Below are 18,366 nucleotides of genomic sequence, written 5' to 3' on the forward strand. Positions count from 1 at the left end.
ATGATTGAGTTTAGTTTACAACCTGGTAAAGGGAAAGTCACTACCCTTCAACACTATTTCATTTGTGTGTGTATGTGTGTATGTGCATGCACGAGTAGCTTTATTACTTTCAGAATCAATCCTACTAGCATAGCTTAGCTCTAGGAACAGTTGCCTGCCCCATGATAGTTATAATAATGTTAGAAAGGACATGAAAGAAAATAAGAAGGGAAATAGAAAAGCAACAGGAGAGGAAAGTTCTAGAGATGGGGATGCTCCCATGTATTTAAGGTATTTGTGCTGCTCTGCTTCTAGACAGGCTAGTCAAAATAGCCCAAAGGGTGAGTCTCCTTTAAATAATTCCCCTTGCCAAAGATTTTTTAAAAGTATAAACTCACAGGCCACACACTGACACATTCATCTCTTCTTCCAAGATGGTGATTATCCTTGGCACTCTTACTTGCACTTCAAACTTAGGAAGCACTGTTGATTGGAGATAAAGGAAGTTGGTGATTGGTTTTCAGCTTCTGGGGAATTGGTATTTCCAGGTTCTCATAACAATTCTCTACTCATATTTTAGGGCCCTGAAAAGGTAGCCCTCTTCTCCAATATATCCACCTTTCTCTCAAATGGAGATCCTGGTTGAAGGACTATGATGGATCAATGTAACCTTAATGAATTATGGGAGACTCCACTGGACTAAGAATGTTTTACATTTTTTTTGAAGATTAAAAATTGCTACAAAAAATGCTATATGACGTCCTAGTCACAAATCATTGATGGTCCTCATTGGATTTAGAAGTAATTGGTTCCACTCCAAGCCTAATCTCACCCATGGGAAATAGAAAGTAATTCCAAAGAAACGCAAATTCTAGGCCCTAGAAGTTTAAATATGAAAAAACTGTTCCATGATTTTGCATAATCCATACCAAATTCCTCCACGGTGAAGGGGTGCTCTGCCATTCCACCTGATTCCTTCTGTACCACCACCTTATAGGAGCCCTGAAAGGGCTCTGATGAGAGGGGAAAGGTCAACTGCTTGAGGCCACTCTCTACCTTGAGGTTCTGCCATTGCATGATGCGATTTCCTTTAGGGTCCTGTGGACGCAGTAATTGTAATTTACAAAAGAGCCCAGAGCATGAGAGACAATAAAGGAAATCTGTGGGGACTCCTATGTTATCCACAAAGAGGTGGGGAGGGGTGGGGAAGGGAGATGACTTGGAGCCATCTAGTGTTACATGAGTTTGAAGGCTTCTCCCTTAATGACAAGTTTCTGAAATATTGTAAGAATCTCTCAAATAAGAACATTTTCCCTAAGTTTATTATTTGTGTCTAATTATGGAATGTTTCACGTTGCTTACCTCAATATATACTAGTGGAATCTGAAAGACAAAAGAGAGAGAAAGAAGTTTAGAATTGTTCTCAAATATTCTCAGTTCTGATTTATAAGCAAGACAGCTTTATGCAGAATAACTTTATCTGTAGTAAAACACAGAAAAATTCCAGATTAAGTTTTATAGAACTTTTGATTAATCCATTACAAGCAATTAATAAGTAATGTTAAGTACTTACTGGGTGTGAGCAACAAATGCATATGTGCCATTCATTAGGAATGGTATTTACTGATATTACTTAAATGCTTTTAGTATCCCAGTGAAGAACATTCCTTTGCTATGCTATTTTACAGATTGAGAAATCAACACTAATGGAATTATAAGTAACAATGTTCAGATCCAAATATTAAGGTGGGTCACAGAATTCTTAGGTAGTTCTAAGAATAAGGACGACTGGGAATAGCTCCTCTACTATCAATGCTTATTCATTTTTAAAACTAATATTTATTAAGTGCCTAACATGTGCTGTGTATCATTCTAGGTGTTATGAATACAGCAATGCACAAAAGAACAACAGATCTGCTTTCATGGAGCTTACATTCTAATAGGGATGGATACATGAGAAACACAGACATATATGAAATATATATTTTTGATATATATAGATATATATTTGAGATATATATGTTTGACATATATTTGAGATACATATATTTGATATATATATTTGAGATATAGATAGATATATAGATAGATAGATTTGAGGTAGTGGTAAATGTCAAGAAATAAAAATAAAGCAGAGTTAAGCTGATAGAGTGAAGGGCTAGGTGTTTGATTTTAGATACAGGAGTGTAAGTGGAAACCAGGAGACCAATTTCAAGGCTATTGTAGTAGTCTTGTTTAGAGGTGATACTGGTCAGGACAAGGTCGTAGCAATTCATGTTGTAAAACATAGTCTGGATATATTTTAAACTAACATGATTTTCTGATGAAATGGATGTGGGTGAGACGTAGGATTATGCCTTAATCCTTTGCCTGAGGGGCTAGAAGAAAAGAGTTGCTTCTTTCCCTCCCATCCCTTTCCCTTCTTCACCCCCTAGCAAAGATGGGTTTGATCAGGGTCAGCAGGGAATTGCAAACTCTATGCCAAGGGAAAGAGAACACTTTTAAGAGGGGAAAAGGAAGCTGGGGGCGGAGGGGCTATAGTCAACAGAGTCCCTGGCTTTTCATTGAAAATTGCCTCTTTCTGAGATAGGAAAATGTGGTTGAGGACTAGATCTAGGAAAGAAAAATTAAGACTTTGGTTTCTTGTCTACATTAAAATTGAGAGTGTTAGTCTTGAGGAACAAACATTGATTACACTCTCCTTCCTTTACAGGAGAGGTTTTGTGTTTAGAAAAAGTTTGAATCTTTGAGAAGTCATTTAAACCTAAGTTTTTTGATGGTTTATTTATTATATCATGTATCTTTCTAGTTTGGTTAATTGAGAATTTTCTAAAGAGTAAGTTTGTGTGACAACTAAGTATCAGTACCAAGAAAGAATCAGCTACTCTCTGGATCCAGAATACTGTTTTAAATGAGGATCTTGCACTATGGCAATGCCAGAAAATACTGCTATCAGTACCAGATTCTTCCTCTCCCTGGTTCTCCCCCAACACCAGAAACAAACTCTCAGCCTGTTTATATAGATAATAATAATTCTAGATCGATATTAGGACACTTACCAACTCATTCAGGGGGTGAAAATTTTCATCCAACAAGACAACACGAAATTTCACTGAAACAGAAATATTTTTCATGAGTCCCAGAAACCTTAAGCCAGGCCTATAGGCTAGTAAGACAGACTATAAAGGAACCAGGATTCCTTTGACCGGGGAATACACAGGGGAGGAAGATCTTTCTTTTTTGAAGTTGTCCTGACCATAAGCCTTTTTGTACCTGTCTGCCCTGGTTTGTAGATAGGTTTGTCTGTCTGGACAATGACCAGACTCTCTTCATTTTTAACCAGCACTGTGGTCCGCTTCTTGAATTCTTGGGTTGGTCCTTTCACTTGGATAGTGAGGAACATTACCTCCTCATTGGATGGAGCTCTTGGGATCTGAAATATAGGAGAGATCCTGAGAACCCGCTCATCTGCCAAGTTTCCTCCTCGAGTCCCTGTCCCACTTCTCCCTGGGGATCTTGTCCCTTTTACTTAATTTCACTCTCTCATTCTCATCAGGGAAATTTGGCATGGACAGGAATTCACAGACAGAATGACTTCTGTCATTTACAAATGGGAAGACAGAACACAGGATGGAGGAAAATACATCAGTGAGAGAGGTCATAAATGATACTCACATCTCCTTATAGATCAGCCAATACAGGTTTTTAAAAAATATTTTTGCTTTATTTGTTTATTCATTTTTAAATTTTTATTTTATGTTGGAGTAGAGTTGATTAACAATGTTGTGTTAGTTTCAGGGGTACAGCAAGGTGATTCAGTTATACACATACATGTATCCATTCTTTTTCAAATTCTTTTCCCATTGAGGTTATTACAGGATATTGAGCAGAGTTCCCTGTGCTATACAATAGGTCCTTGTTGGTTATCTATTTTAAATATAGCAGTGTGTACACGTCAATCCCAAACTCTCAATCTATCCTCCTCCCCACCCTTCCCCCGATAACCATGTTTGTCTCTAAGTCTGTGAGTCTGTTTCTGTTTTGTAAATAAGTTCATTTGTATCAATTTTTTTTTAGATTCTGCATATAAGCAATATCATATGATATTTGTCTTTCTCTGTCTGACTTACTTCACTTAGTATGATAATCTCCAGGTCCATCCATGTTGCTGCAAATCAGCTAATACAGTTGTTTTTTTTCTTTCATAATTGAGATGTTTTATTGGTTGTTTTGAGGATCAGTACACAGACATTTCAATTTGTACACAATTCTTAACATACATACATACCAAAAATCTAAAAAATCATGTACTTGTGATTCTTTTCTGAACAGTTATTCCAGTGACTTTCCAGCTTAAAATTTGGAGGCAAATTTTCCTGGACAGGCTATCGAGTACCAATATCTTCAAATATTGATATGCTGTTACATCGTAAGTCCCACTAATTCACAATTTAATATCATATACACTACATACCCAAACTGTCAATCGTTCACAGCACATTAACAAAGTTACTAGAAGAACTGGACTACCATGACCAAAGATGTTACAGAGTGCACAAAATTCTGACCAGGAGAGCCAAGATCAAGGGGTGAGTGCTTTGCTTTAGGAAATAATTCTACCAAAAACAACATGGGAAGAGAAGTAATTTAAAGTGTTCAAGACATTAAATGCACAACTGACTCCAAACTGCCATTTAGTATGCTTTGTATGATAGGATATAAAATATCCCCCCATCTGTGGAATGTTAAGCTGGCACCCAAGACAATGCCTGCCACATTCAATATCCCACTATTTTCTGGTTGTACCAAAAAATAAACCAGCAAATGATTTCACCTCTTAAAAAAAAGCATTTACACTTAAAAAATGGGATGAGGTAGGATTCCCTCCTTTTAAAAGTTTCTAAAGCTACTAAATAGCTTGCATTTACAAAATAGTTGATAAAAATATTCCTCTGTATTGTACAAGAAGGGAGACAGGGACCACTGTAGGACCCAGTGTGTGATATTCATTAGACTTGGCTTCTTTCTCTCCTGCTTCATCAGAGGCTGGGCTCTCCTCGTTTTTAGTTTCTCCGTTTTCTGCAGGTAAGTCTTCTTTTGTCTCTTGGTTAGCCACTTGGGCCTGTTTTCCCTTTGCTCCCCTTTTCCTTTTCGTTTGCACTTTTTTGTCTGAAGATTTATCCTTTCCTGCCGCTTTTTTGGCTTCGTTTCCACTTTTGCAGGAGCCGGTTTCGCTGACAGCCTCGCCAGTCTCCTCTTGGGCTCCTGCTTCGCCGCCCCTTCGGCGGAGCTGACCTTCCTCTTGGCCATGGTGGCGGCGGGGCTGGCGCGTGCCGGGGGGCCTGCGAGCCGCGCACGCCCAGAGCCTACGCGAAGCTGGGCTGCCGGGCCGCTGCCGCCCCTCCCGCCGCCCGAGCTCGCTAATACAGTTTTGATTCACTTATACACTGAACTTTACCAAACTGATGTTATGTGGTAAAAGAGCATGGTAGAAGCATCTCTTAAGGCTATGAGAAAGGAAACTGCAACGTATTATTGGCTGTATGCTGTAAGGATTCTATATATGGGCAACGCTGAAGAGCTATTGGATAGTCACTCATGGTAATTTCTACAAGTTCACTCTTAGAAAGAGTATGGGGTGATGTGTTCCTGTCAGCCCACTACTGGGGCTTATGTGAAACACTGGCCTAGTTTTCTTTGTTAGTATTTTTTCCATTTTAATTTTCAGGAGAACTCATATTTTCCCTTTGTCTAGTGCATACTGCTTTTTTTTTTTTTTCTGGCTAATAGGAATTTTCTCTAATCATTAAGTTGATTTTAATATCTCTATAAATATTGGTCTACCAATATTTATATTGGAAATTCATGCATTGCTTCTTAATTTCTACACTTAGTCGCTACATTTAGATTCCTTCCTGAAGTCCATGCCAGCCTCTCAAAGTCTTACCTTGACTGAATTCTGGTTGCCTATCTTCCTGACCAATAGAAACAAGTATTTTAAGTCAAACAGCCATACTCACAGTGAAGGAGACACAGTGGAATAAGTCCTCCTCTGCCACCACATCAGTAAAGAGGCTTCTGTTCTCTCTGAGGGACTCCAAGGAGGCGCTTACGGTCACCGTCTCATTCAGGTGCCTCAGAAGGAGGCAGCCCTTCTCAGGGGTCCCAGTGTGGAGCAGGGAGGGGACAAGCACCATGTAGTGCCTGGGGATGGGGGAATCCAGTTAGAGGAGAGTGTAGGAGGCGAGGCATTATTATCAGCAGCACTATCTTCCGCCGTAATTCTTGTTACTATCGTTAGTTCTATGCCAAGAGGAGACATGTTGATAAGCATGAAATTGATCTCTGCCGTTGGAGGGCATGCATGAGAATTACTCCCCTTTCCATCGTCAGTGCCATGGCAGTGAACATTTTACTTGAAGTGAGCCTTTAAGAGGTTAACATTTGCAGGTATACCTCACTTTAAAGAACCCAACTATCCGTCTGTGAGCATCTGAATTCAAATAAAAATATACTAATTATGTATATTTATGCTGTAAATCTATTTTACATTAGGGTTGCTGTAAAAAGCAAGCACGTTCTCATGTGGAACACTACAGAAACCAATCCACTTACAGAATATATATATATATATATATATATATATATATATATATATATATATATATATATATATATATATATATATATATATATATATATATATATATATATATATATATATATATATATATATATATATATATATATATATATATATATATATATATATATATATATATATATATATATATATAAACAAGCCTGTAAAAATGGAATGGCAAGTTCTTGCTTTCCACTTTACAGATATGGACTCTGAGGCTTAAAGAGAGTCCTTAGTTTAAAATCTCAGTGTGTTAAGCAACTAATGAAATCTTACTGTGTTACCTAACCCTGGATTGTTTGCATATTAAATATTTGCCTTTCAACTCAGGGTAGACAAAAATGGTCTACTCAAGAATGGTCTTCTAGAGATTGAATCTGGGGTCCTCACGAACAGAACAGAAACTTTCTCAATACTCTCATATATAATTTTATCGACACTCGCGTTTTCAAACATTTTTGCTCACAGAATTCCTAACTATTTTTAGACACTATGCCCTCCTTACATGTATTCAAGTAAACATCTGTTTTTTATCACAAGTTTAAACAATAGCAAAATATATTATTTTTGATGACATTTTAAATTAAAACGTACATTACTTTTTTGTACGTCTCCCATGGAATCTTAAATATCATAGTGATAAGATATCCAGTATGATCTATTTAAAAAATACACCAAAATGTTCTTTTTGTAATGATCAGAAATTTAGCATCTTTCCCCCTTTTCCTCCTTGAACTTGAATTTTCATGCCATTTACCACACAGAAGTTTGTCCTAACATTTCTGTGCTTCAAAATATTTTATGGATCACTCTTCCTTCTTTGTTTATATATATATGTGTATATGTATATACACACACACATGCATATGTTATATACACATATATATGAAATATTATATGTGGGTATATAAATTTAACTTTAACTCTTCTTTTAAATTTAATGTGACCTTAAAGTTGTAAACATTAAACATTTTCTTCTGGATTGAATTGTTTTCAAAAGTCTTATTAGTATACAACTGATCAAAACAAAATAAATATATTGCAAATTATGATTCATATTTATTATATATAAAATCAAAATACTTTTAAAGTACATCTTTAATGAAAATGAAGAGTTGTTCTTATGTATCCATGGACGGATATTCCTTATTGCGAGAATTAAATAAGGTCTAACGTTAACTCTGTTGCTGTTTTTGGTTTGTGTAGATATAAGTGCCATGAAAAATTGTTCACATAAAAGTAAATAGATGACAGATGAAACAATTGTATCATTTTTACCAGTTCTTGTAATTCCTTCTGCATTACATGCCAAAGATCACACAGTGCCCTATTATCAAGAATTGCTTCTAATTATTTATCAGCTGGTATTTCCCTTAGATCTTCCTTCAATTTTGTTGAAACAAAGAATTCGTCACCATAAGATCTGCAAAAGGATTTTTTCTCCTGTCATTAGAGTCCTTTGCTTTCTCAACATCAACATCGGTATTTCAAATTGCTCCTTTATTTGGCACCCTAGAGATTTTTATACTCCAGGACAGTGTTCCACAGTAAAATCTGATTGAGGGAGGTTTGTCTTTCTCTTTTAAAGTGAAAGATAGGAAATTAAGAAAGGGGAGATAAGAAAGGATAAATAGCATGGTCTCAAGCAGATCAATATGAATGTGAGGATCTGAAAATTGATTCCTTTAAAAGTATCAATTTCCAATGCCCTTTAGAAACCCTTTGTATATCCCCAGAGAATTTAGAGATTCAGAGATTCAGAGATCCAGAGAGTTGGAGAAAAATGGTTAAGAATAAGTGAAGACTGAATAAACCAGATTTGTAAAATCTCATCATTGGAAGACACCTTAAAGATAAGAAGGTGACAGTTCCATAGGGAAGACAAATGAATGATAAGGAGGATTTGAAATAAAGGAAAGGACTCTTCAAGTTTATGCTCTATGTGAAACTCACGGTATTCCAGAGACTGAGGCATCTGTAGGCAGGAAGACCAGAAGAAGGAGAGTAAGACTTGGATGGAGAAGTTTGTTCTTCCCCATGCTGTAGGGAGAAGGGACCAGAGGAGACCAGACTGTATTGTGCCTTTCTCCCTGCAGCTGGTCTGGTCCCAAACATTCCTCAGAGCAACTAGGCTTTATGCTGTTCTCTGTGTAAACAGGAAGTTCCACCCACACAAGGTGTCTAAACAGAGTAGAGGTCTTTGAACATTCTCTGAAAGGGTCATTGCTCTCAGGGACTTAATTACAGTCAAGGTTAATTCCTGGTGGGCTAAATAGGATTCCTGGAGGGATAAAATCCACATTCCCATTAGTGCTCACTTTCCCTGGGTTTTACCGTAAAGCAGCTAATCGGCTTTTCAACCCCTTCTCTCTCTTACTCCCTCCTTCCCACTTCCCCATAGTGCCTTTTATGGCTTTTCTCACATCTCTTGCATGAATAGCTGGCAGGGGAAGCTATAATTTAAGCAACACAGGACAGTCTCAAAATAGATATTTCACTACAAGTCAGTCTGCCTGCAAGTCCTCCATCAGATATGTCTACCTCAAATGTTGAAGCAGTTTCAGAATTTAGCAGTTCTCTATGGAAAAGATATTGGGTTAAAAGAATAGCTTTTTGACCTTGGGGATATTACTGGATTACAGATAAAGAGCTAGGTTCTGGAAGAATGATAATAGAAATATTTTCCTCTATTAAGGAAGTGAAAAGATGAAAGGAGAAGTAGCAGGACCTCAAAAACAAGCTTTGACTTACTGTGCCTAACAAAGATACCAATTGCCTTTACCATCTACTATACAAACACATTTTGTTACTGCCTTCTAAATCTGCAACTCCCCTTCAATCTTTAATCATATTAACTATTTTATTCATCCATCCATCCGTCCATCCATCCACCCATCCATTCATCCATTCATTCATCCAACTGTTTGATTGTTTTGTAAGTGTTTATTGAGCCTAGTTGGTCTAGGAATCATACAAAATCATGGAGATGGAATGATCAAATATGTAGAAACAGATTGCACATTCTTGCAGGTGTAAAAGCAGACAAATAAGCAATAAAAATGCAGTAGCCAGACATTATTATTGGAGAAGTTCAGGATGCTCTGGGAGCACTGGACAGGGAGACACAATTCAAACCTGGGCCTTGGAAAGGAAATCTAAGGTAAAGCAAAATGTAAATTAAGTTCTAGAGTGTGGGTGGTGGTTAGCCAGAGGGAAGTAGGAGATGAAAAGTGCATTCTAAGCACATAAGGAATGACATAAAGGCACAGGAGGTAAAAACCATCATGAAATGTTTGGTAAAATGAAGTGTTTGGTATGAAGAAAATGCCTGTACACTTAGAACAGTGGTGAAGCAAGCTTGCTTCAAATAAAAAAGGAACTTGTCGGTACTACTAGGGTATTTGGGGAGTAATCAGTGAAGTGACTTCCCCAGATTTGTTTCTTGGAAAGATCACATTTACTGAAATTTGGAAGACTGATTGGAAGGAGGCAATCCAGGAGGCAGGGTAGGAGTTGCACAATTATATGGGTGAGAAATGATGATATTTTGAGCTAGGGTGTTCATAATGAGATTGGATAGAGGTTGACAGATTTATATCATATTTAAGAGGTAAAATTATAGTACACAGTGAATACATGCATGTGATGGGTAAAGGAGAATGTGCTTTTCAGTTTTCCTGGTTGGTCACTGAGTGACCTGTGTTGCCTTTAACTGGTTGAGTGAAACACAGGAAACAGGGTGGGAAGAGAAGGAGAACAGAGGGCTGAGGGTTGGGAAGAGAAAGAGTCTAGTTTTAGAAAGCGCTTGTGGGATAGTCCAGTAATAATATTCGTAGGGAGTTTAACATTTGCATCTAGAGCTTAAGGCAGTGTGATCTAATAAAAATATAAGGTGAGCCTCCTATGTAATTTTACATTTTCCAGTAGCCACATTGAAAAACAAAAAGAAACAGATTAAATTAATTTTAATAATATAATTTACTTACCTCAGTATTGCCCAAACATTATCATTTCAACATTTAATCAATATAAAAATTGTTAATGAGATACTTTAAATTCTTTTTTCATACTAAGTCTTTGAAATCTGGTGTGAATTCTACACTTACAACACATATTAATTTAGACTAGCCACATTTCAAAAGCTCAATAGCCCATGTGGCTACTGGTTATCAGATTAGACATAGCAGGTTTAAAGCAATGTTTTTCAAATTATGGGTCACCATCTATAGTGAGTTATAATGTCATGATCAGTGAGTCATGACCAAGAGTTTTAAAAATGTAATAGAATACAATAAAATGGAAAACACAGTGTACCAAACAGAATAAGTGAAACTATTGATTTTGGAAATATTCGTTTCAATGTTGTGCAGCAGAGACTTTGGTTGTGTCCTATTACCCCTTCTCCAATTCTGTCTTTAATACTAGAACACCTGAGTTTTCTCTGGGCACAAACTGCCTCACTGAAAACTTTCATTTCCTAGCCTTCTCCTTTAAGGCTGGGCATGGTATATGGCTAAATTCTGGTGATTGGAATGTGAGTGCAAGTGATGTATGCAACTTTCAGTTCATGATTTAAAAAGGAAGGGCTAGGTTCTGTGCCTCCCTTTGCTTCCTACCACTGGCTGGAATGTGGACGTGTGGACAGTTGTCCAATCTTCCATTGTAGGTAATAAGATGGAAGCCATGTGTCAAGGGAGGCAGAACAACAAGCAAGACATAGACTGAAGAGGGAGGGGATATCGGGATGTATGTATACGTAGAGCTGATTCACTTTGTTATACAGCAGCAACTAACACACCATTGTAAAGCAACTATACTCCAACAAAGATGTTAAAAAAAAAAAAAAAAAAAAGAAGGCATAGACTGAATCCCTGAATCATCCAAAGGCCATTTTAGCTTGGACTTTCATGTAAGAGAAAAACACTTTCTCTTCTTTAAAATCCTTTGCATTTTGAGATATCTTTGTTCAAGCAGTAAAACTTGTATCCTAACTAATATAATTTCTCTTTCTTTATTACTATCTCTATCATCTCTATCTTTTTTTTTTTTTTTTTTTTTTTAGGTCTCCATTTTCTTTTATTTTTTTAAAGTAACTTCTGTTCTGTACAATGTGTTATCACATGCACACACACATGTGCGTGCACCTGCACACACACGCGCGCACACACACGCACGCACACACGCGCGCGACTTGAGATGGACAGAGAAAGAAGGAACCTTCAAACACAAGGGTTTTTTTTTTTTTACAAAGTTCAAAATAGATTACATTTATGTGCTTTTTAGTCATTACACAACGTACAGACATGATCCATTTAATGATTTATGCTCCCCAAATGGTTAAACAATGAGGATTTTCTATGAAAAGAGTATAAGTAAAAGCTTTTACTTTAGAAGCAAAGTACTGTTTCCTGCAAAACCCAACCTCAGGCATACATCTCGTGTTTACATATATCCCTTGAGAATACTACAGTAGCAGTGCATAAGATCATTCTGTAAAAAGATCTGGAAGATGATTTTCAAGAGACTCAATACATTGTGCTCTCAGAAAAAAATCCTAAGTCAAAAGATCAGATACTATAACAATCACAGTTAAAACCGCATATATATGTTAGAGATCAGAAGAGGCTATAAAGAAATGTACATAGTTGTGCTTTGGGGACTTTTTTTGGTAAAGTTGTTTTAATAATAAATACAAACTTAAAAAATGTCTCAGTGACTGATTAAAAAATAGACAGATATTAAGGATTTTTTATACTTGGCTTAGAGTTTAAAGGTGAAAAATCATCTCCACATAAACCACCTGGCATTGGTAGTCCCAATCTGGGCCAGTAGCTTACAGTCAGGCAAAGGGCTGGGGAGAAAAGATAAAGTGATTTTTCCTCCTGTTAACATAAAGCATTATCCAGAGGTAAAGCCAGGTGTACCAACTAACTAAACAAACGCCTACCTTCCTTCAGAATTCTTAGACCAAACAGAATGGTCACCCTACTTCTTGGTGGCTGGACCACAACCTATCCTGTAGTTCACCAGATGAATTAAATATGTCCTGTCTTCTGTGAGACCCTAAGATAAACATGATCCCTCAGTACTTTATGCTTTTTCATTTTTTTACCTTCTACATTAACTGTATTAGGTACAGGTACATTTATATATAAAGGTACATTAACTGTACCTTCTCTATTAACTGTAAAACTCTTATTTTAGAAACACCATGGTGACTGTATATAATGATAGAGGACAAGGCATAATTTATATAGTAACATTGATGTTCGTAGCTAGGAAATAAATGTAGCTTTATTTTCAGGCTGGTCAGTTTGCTCTTTTAGGCCTTTAACTTTGAAGGACACATGATCTCAACAATCAAAGTGAATTAGAAAAAAGATGAGAAAATAACGAATGTCTTAATTAAAGTCTTTTGCACGGTAGGCTTAGATATAAAAAGAATTTCTTCAAAAAATTTCCTAAGTGTCACTCAGAAGCTTCCTTGCTGTCTGTAACATAATGTGCTGGAGTCCTTGGAATAAAATTATAGAGTAATTTAAAATATATATTATACATTTGCAATGATTGTAAATCAATCAATAGTTTGTAGCACGTTAATGGGGTGAAATAGAGATAAAAGGCAGTCCACATTCATATTTTCAAGATAAATTTACTTCAGAAGTCAAGTGAATTCCTTGCTCATGTTCTAAGTATAGCCATTGTGATAAGACCTAAGATATAAGCAGCCACTAATTTTTGATTGACACTTAAGTGGAGGTAGAGAAGCACCAGCGATTCCACATCCCCCAGCGTGGGAAGCATCAGAGCTGCAATACACACCACTCCCAGGAAGACAGTTAGTAAACTAGGTCCTGAGGAGACAGTTCTGTTTTCTGGTTGAAACGACTGCTCAAAAAATAAACTTTCAGTTAAATGTTCCTTTATTCTTTTTTCCTCTTCTTCCTTTTGTTGTTCTTTTGCCGACGGGAGAAGAGTAGCCACGACCTCTTTCCTTCCTAAAGCCTTCCTCTGGCTTTGCTCGGAAACTTGGAGACGGAATTTGTCTATCACACCATAGTGACAGGATCGAACATCTCTATGACGAATCACACTTTGAACTTTAAGGCAAACTCATAGGGATTATACAGCGTCAACACTTGCTTATGTGTTGACTGGTCATCTGCGTAAAATATCAGCTCTGTGGGAAACACAAAGACAGGAAGATTTCCTTCCACTAACTCTGGCTGTCTTTTTTGTTGATGCATTGGCACTGAATCCCCCTTGCTGCGGCTTCAGTTTTTAAATCTATTTTGGGCTTTTCTTAAAATCACTTAAAAACTCCAAAGCATTTTGGCAATCTCGGCAACACCGGGTCCTCGGAAAGCAGCTGCGACTGCTCCCTCCAGTCCTTTGTCAGCATCTCTAGGCTGCATTGCCTGCTGGGATACCGGAGGACTCCTATCATCTCTATCTTTAACTATGAGTGTTCTGAGTCACAATGTAAAGGTTACATTGTGAAAATGTGATTTCAGTGTTACATTGCAAACTGTCTGATGAAAGTATACAAAATTCTTTTTTTTTTTTTAGAATGCTTTATTTTTTTCTTAATTAATTAATTTTGGCTGCTTGGGTCTTCGTTGCTGCGCGCGGGCCCTCTCTACTTGCAGTTAGCGGGGGCCACTCTTCGTTGTGGTGCGCGGGCTTCTCACTGCAGTGGCTTCTCTTGTTGCAGAGCACAGGCTCTAGGCTCACAGGCTTCAGTAGTTATGGCACACAGGCTCAGTAGTTGTGGCTTGCACGCTCTAGAGCGCGGGCTCAGTAGTTGTGGCGCACGGGCCTAGTTGCTCCGCACCATGTGGGATCTTCCCAGACCAGGGCTCAAACCCATGTCCCCTGCATTGGCAGGCGGATTCCTAACCACTGCGCCACCAGGGAAGCCCCAAAATTCTTATTGTAGGTTAAAGTTAAAGCAATCTGAACACCACTAGTTTACTGAGATCTGGCCTATTTGTACAGATTAGAGATTTATCAGCTTATCGGGAGAGCTGATGCCATGGAAATAGATAATACGGGATGAAAATGGAAAATAGTCCAGGACAGAGCTAGGCAAGGGCACCCAAATGGAACCCGAATGGCTAGACTGAGAGAAACACAGGAGAGTGTGGGATCTCTGAGTCCCAAAGAAGGGACATTTTAAGAAAATAGTCAAGAGAAGGCTTTTACTAGTCAGAGTGATTGGGGCTTTATGCCGACACATCAATGTTAATAGCATACAAAATTGAAGAAAATCATTTCACAAGTTTGCATGATTTTATAATACATTGATTCAAAACATAACAGAAATTAAACAGTTTTTAAGAAACTAGAAATCACAACACTTGTTTGCAAGGTTAATTACTTAAAGAAATAATTAATAGCATTCATTTGGTGCCTTATCAAAAATTACAAAGAGCATCTGTAAAGATTACTGCTGAATCCCTGGCTATTCATGTCAAATGCCACTGTGAAATCAAATAATAGATCGAATGATCTTTTTTTTTTTTTTTTTTTGCTGAATTGAGGGACAAGAAGAATATGGGACCCAGCTTTAAGGGTCTGTGTGGAGCAGAGCCTGACTGCAGCTCCAGGGGGAGTGAGAGGGAGGTTCCTGAGTTTACGTGAAGGGAAAGAGAATGATAGGGCAGTACTCAGCAGAGATGTCGGGCTGAGAGGGAGGTTTCTTTAAAAGGAGAGAGACTTGAACAAGTTTAAATGCAATGTTGCTTCTGTAAATGCTGAGGATCAAATAAAAGGGAGAGGTTGAACACTGTGAGTGAGAAGTGATAGTCCCAAGAGAGAGAACTTTGAGGTTGCGTGAGGTGGACGTATTAAGTAAGTGGATGGCAGAATTATCCTCAGGAGAAGCGACACCACTTCAGTCTAATCGCAGATAAAGAGGAACGTTTTATCTAAAATGCTCCCTTCACGAAGACAGAGCTTTCTCTTCTTGGGAAGACAGAAAATGAGCTTGAGGGGGGAAAAAATGACTGGATCAGTTGTCAGGGTACCTGAGTCCTAGTTCTGACTCATTATAAGGTCCTGGGTAACTCATTTCACTGCTCTGAGCCTCAGCTTCCTCACCGATAAATATGGGGTTAATAACATCTGTCCTGTCAGCTCCAAGGGGTACTTTTATACAAGATGCTATATGGAACAGTTTTAAAAACTGTGAACCTTACTGTACCAGTCAAAATTAATAGTTATACTTTGAATCTTAATGACTGAGAAAGAGGTCTATTTCATCTGTCTGCTGTGGGCTTTGATATAGGGCAGCATCCAAATAAAGAAAGTTAGGTTACCTGCATAACAAGTCCTTGACAGAAATGATAGCACACAACTTGGACAAGTTCTGTACGGTTTTGAAGCATTTAGCAAATAATTACTGTTAGAAAGCTGAGGTAAAGGGTTAAGAGAAAAAAGAAGGTAAGGGAAAGAAGGAAGGCAGTTTATGGAAAAGAAAGTAAGGGAGCAAAATGCAGGAAAAAGCCGTTTAAATAAAACAAAGGAGAATCATTTGGGAATTGAGAAAAAAGATTAGGAGGTATTGGGCCTTAACAAAAATAAACAGAAAAAAATGTTTCCCCTGTATTGCTGTAGTGCTTGCTGGGGACTGATTGTAGTTTCTCTAATGGCACCACTGGTTACACATACGCTACCCGTAGTTCCTAAGAAGTGATAATGAAGGACATTTCAGCTGATTACATATTAACCACTTTCAAAAATCAGAAAGCTCAGTTACTGGCATACCACATTCACTCTATCAGACAGTATACTTGCTTTACCTTTCCGTAAATATCTAGGGCAAACTTGGAGTTAGGGCAACGTGTTATCTACAGAGAAGTTCTCAAAGATCAGAGTGTTTCTCATTTGTGCTATCTCAATGCTCCTTTCTAATTTTTAATGAGAAAAAATATTTAAATGTACAAAGATAAAAAGCATAACAAATCCTCAGATCGTTTCTAAACAATATTCTTGCCATAGTTTCTCAAAATTATCAAAATTTTAGTGTGTTATCTTTTAAATGTTTCTTGTTTTGTTTTTTAAATTTATTTTAATTTATTATTTTTTAAGATTGATCTGATGACTCTCAAGTTTTATTTATCTATTTTGGCCATGCTGTGCAGCATGCGGGATCTTAGTTCCCTGACCAGGGATCGAACCCGTGCCCCCTACCATGGAAGTGTGGAGGCTTAACCACTGGACCGCCAGGGAAGTCCCTAGTGTGTTATCTTTTAAATTAAACTCCACTTGTTCCTTTAGGTTTCTAAAGAGTACTGATATTCACAAATCTAATCTATTTTACTAGACCCTACATTGTGATGCAGAGGAATTAGTGCCCGAATTAAAACAATTTATTACAAACAGTAGAATTCAATGTCTGTCCTTACATATACATACTTTGGGGCATGTAGAAGTATTTTTGTATGATGAACCTGTGCTGTAAATTTGCTATGTCAAAGAGTAAACACATTTAAAACTTTTATAGTACTGTTACATCACCTTTCTAAAATGAATCTGCCAGAAATAGAGACACAGACATAGAGAACAAACATATGGACACCGAGGGGGGAAAGGGGGAGCGGGATGAATTGGGAGCTTGAGATTGACATATATACACTAATATGTATAAAATAGATAACTAATGAGAACCTGCTGTATAGCACAGGGAACTCTACTTAATGCTCTGTGGTGACTTAAATGAGAAGGAAATCCAAAAAAGGAGGGATATATGTGTACATAGAGCTGATTCACTTTGCAGTACAGCAGAAACTAACACAACATTATAAAGCAAATATACCCCAATAAACAAATAAAATAAAATCAAATAACTCTGTCAATTATCTTCTACCAGCAATGTCTAAAACTGCATTTTTCCCATGCCTTTAAAAAATTTCCCAATCTGATAGGGAGTGGTGCATGACATATGTTTTTCTTTTTCAAATTTATGATTACTAGTGATGTATCATTATTACTTGTAGGAACTCTGTTGCTTGTATTGTAACTTTGTCTTGGGGTTTTATTTTCTGATTAGGAAGTCCTTTTGTACCCCCAAATTGTAAAACTATGCTACATGTTTTTCCTAATTTAAATATTTGTGCTTCATATTTTTATCTCTAACTCTATACAGTTTATTTTTGAATATGAGACTAGGTAGGGAAGATGTTTCAGGGTGAGTTTTCCTTTGGTGAATGAAAACTGTGTGTGTGAGTGTGTGTGTGTGTGCATGCACACACGCATAGGGTTGTTCCATGACTCTTTACTTTATGAACCCACTTTGTTCTCTGTGACTCTCATGTTCACTCTGGAACTTTTCAGTGTCAGAACTTTTGTTTTAGAGAGTTATATTTAGTCTGGGAGCAAACAATGGAATCAGATTTTAATAGGAAAAGATAAAATTGTCAAGTTTTATTTAATTACTTAGATGATAATGATGATATTGACAACAACAGTAATGATAGCTCATAATTACATAGTGCTTACTATTTATATGACTGTGCTGAGTAATGTTCTAAGAGCTTTAGATGCTCTAATTTATTTGATTTTTGTTATGCCCAAATGTTATTGAATCGCAGGTTCTTAAAATAACACACAATTTCTAGTAATATAAAATTTTGTAAGAAAAATTATGGAATATATTTTGTAAGATACTATTAAAGCTGTTAAGTTTTAAATGGTATTGCTTTTTAAATTCATGTGTTTTCATAGCAAGTTATAAACACACA

The 18,366-nt window shown here is 37.1% G+C and overlaps 2 protein-coding genes and 2 pseudogenes across 4 annotated transcripts in view; 1 reads left to right on the forward strand and 3 right to left on the reverse strand.

Moving 5' to 3' along the window:
* The window catches only part of A2M (alpha-2-macroglobulin), a 40,572-nt gene extending 31,853 nt beyond the window's left edge, over window positions 1-8,719 (reverse strand). The window contains exons 1-7 of the mRNA XM_068559603.1: window positions 8,576-8,719; window positions 6,000-6,183; window positions 3,253-3,412; window positions 3,039-3,091; window positions 1,342-1,362; window positions 909-1,077; window positions 378-462 (exon numbers count right to left, since the gene is read on the reverse strand). Coding sequence (XP_068415704.1) covers window positions 378-462; window positions 909-1,077; window positions 1,342-1,362; window positions 3,039-3,091; window positions 3,253-3,412; window positions 6,000-6,183; window positions 8,576-8,661 — 758 coding nt within the window. The 5' untranslated portion in view covers window positions 8,662-8,719. The remainder of the gene's footprint in view (window positions 1-377; window positions 463-908; window positions 1,078-1,341; window positions 1,363-3,038; window positions 3,092-3,252; window positions 3,413-5,999; window positions 6,184-8,575) is intronic.
* Window positions 1-18,366, forward strand: part of KLRG1 (killer cell lectin like receptor G1) — a 181,243-nt gene that overhangs the window by 103,021 nt on the left and 59,856 nt on the right. The window lies entirely within an intron of this gene.
* Window positions 4,903-5,289, reverse strand: LOC137774590 (non-histone chromosomal protein HMG-14 pseudogene; annotated as a pseudogene).
* LOC137774963 (motile sperm domain-containing protein 1 pseudogene) lies at window positions 11,693-13,900 on the reverse strand (annotated as a pseudogene).

Source organism: Eschrichtius robustus, chromosome 13 (assembly GCF_028021215.1).
Source record: "Eschrichtius robustus isolate mEscRob2 chromosome 13, mEscRob2.pri, whole genome shotgun sequence".
NCBI lineage: Eukaryota > Metazoa > Chordata > Mammalia > Artiodactyla > Eschrichtiidae > Eschrichtius > Eschrichtius robustus.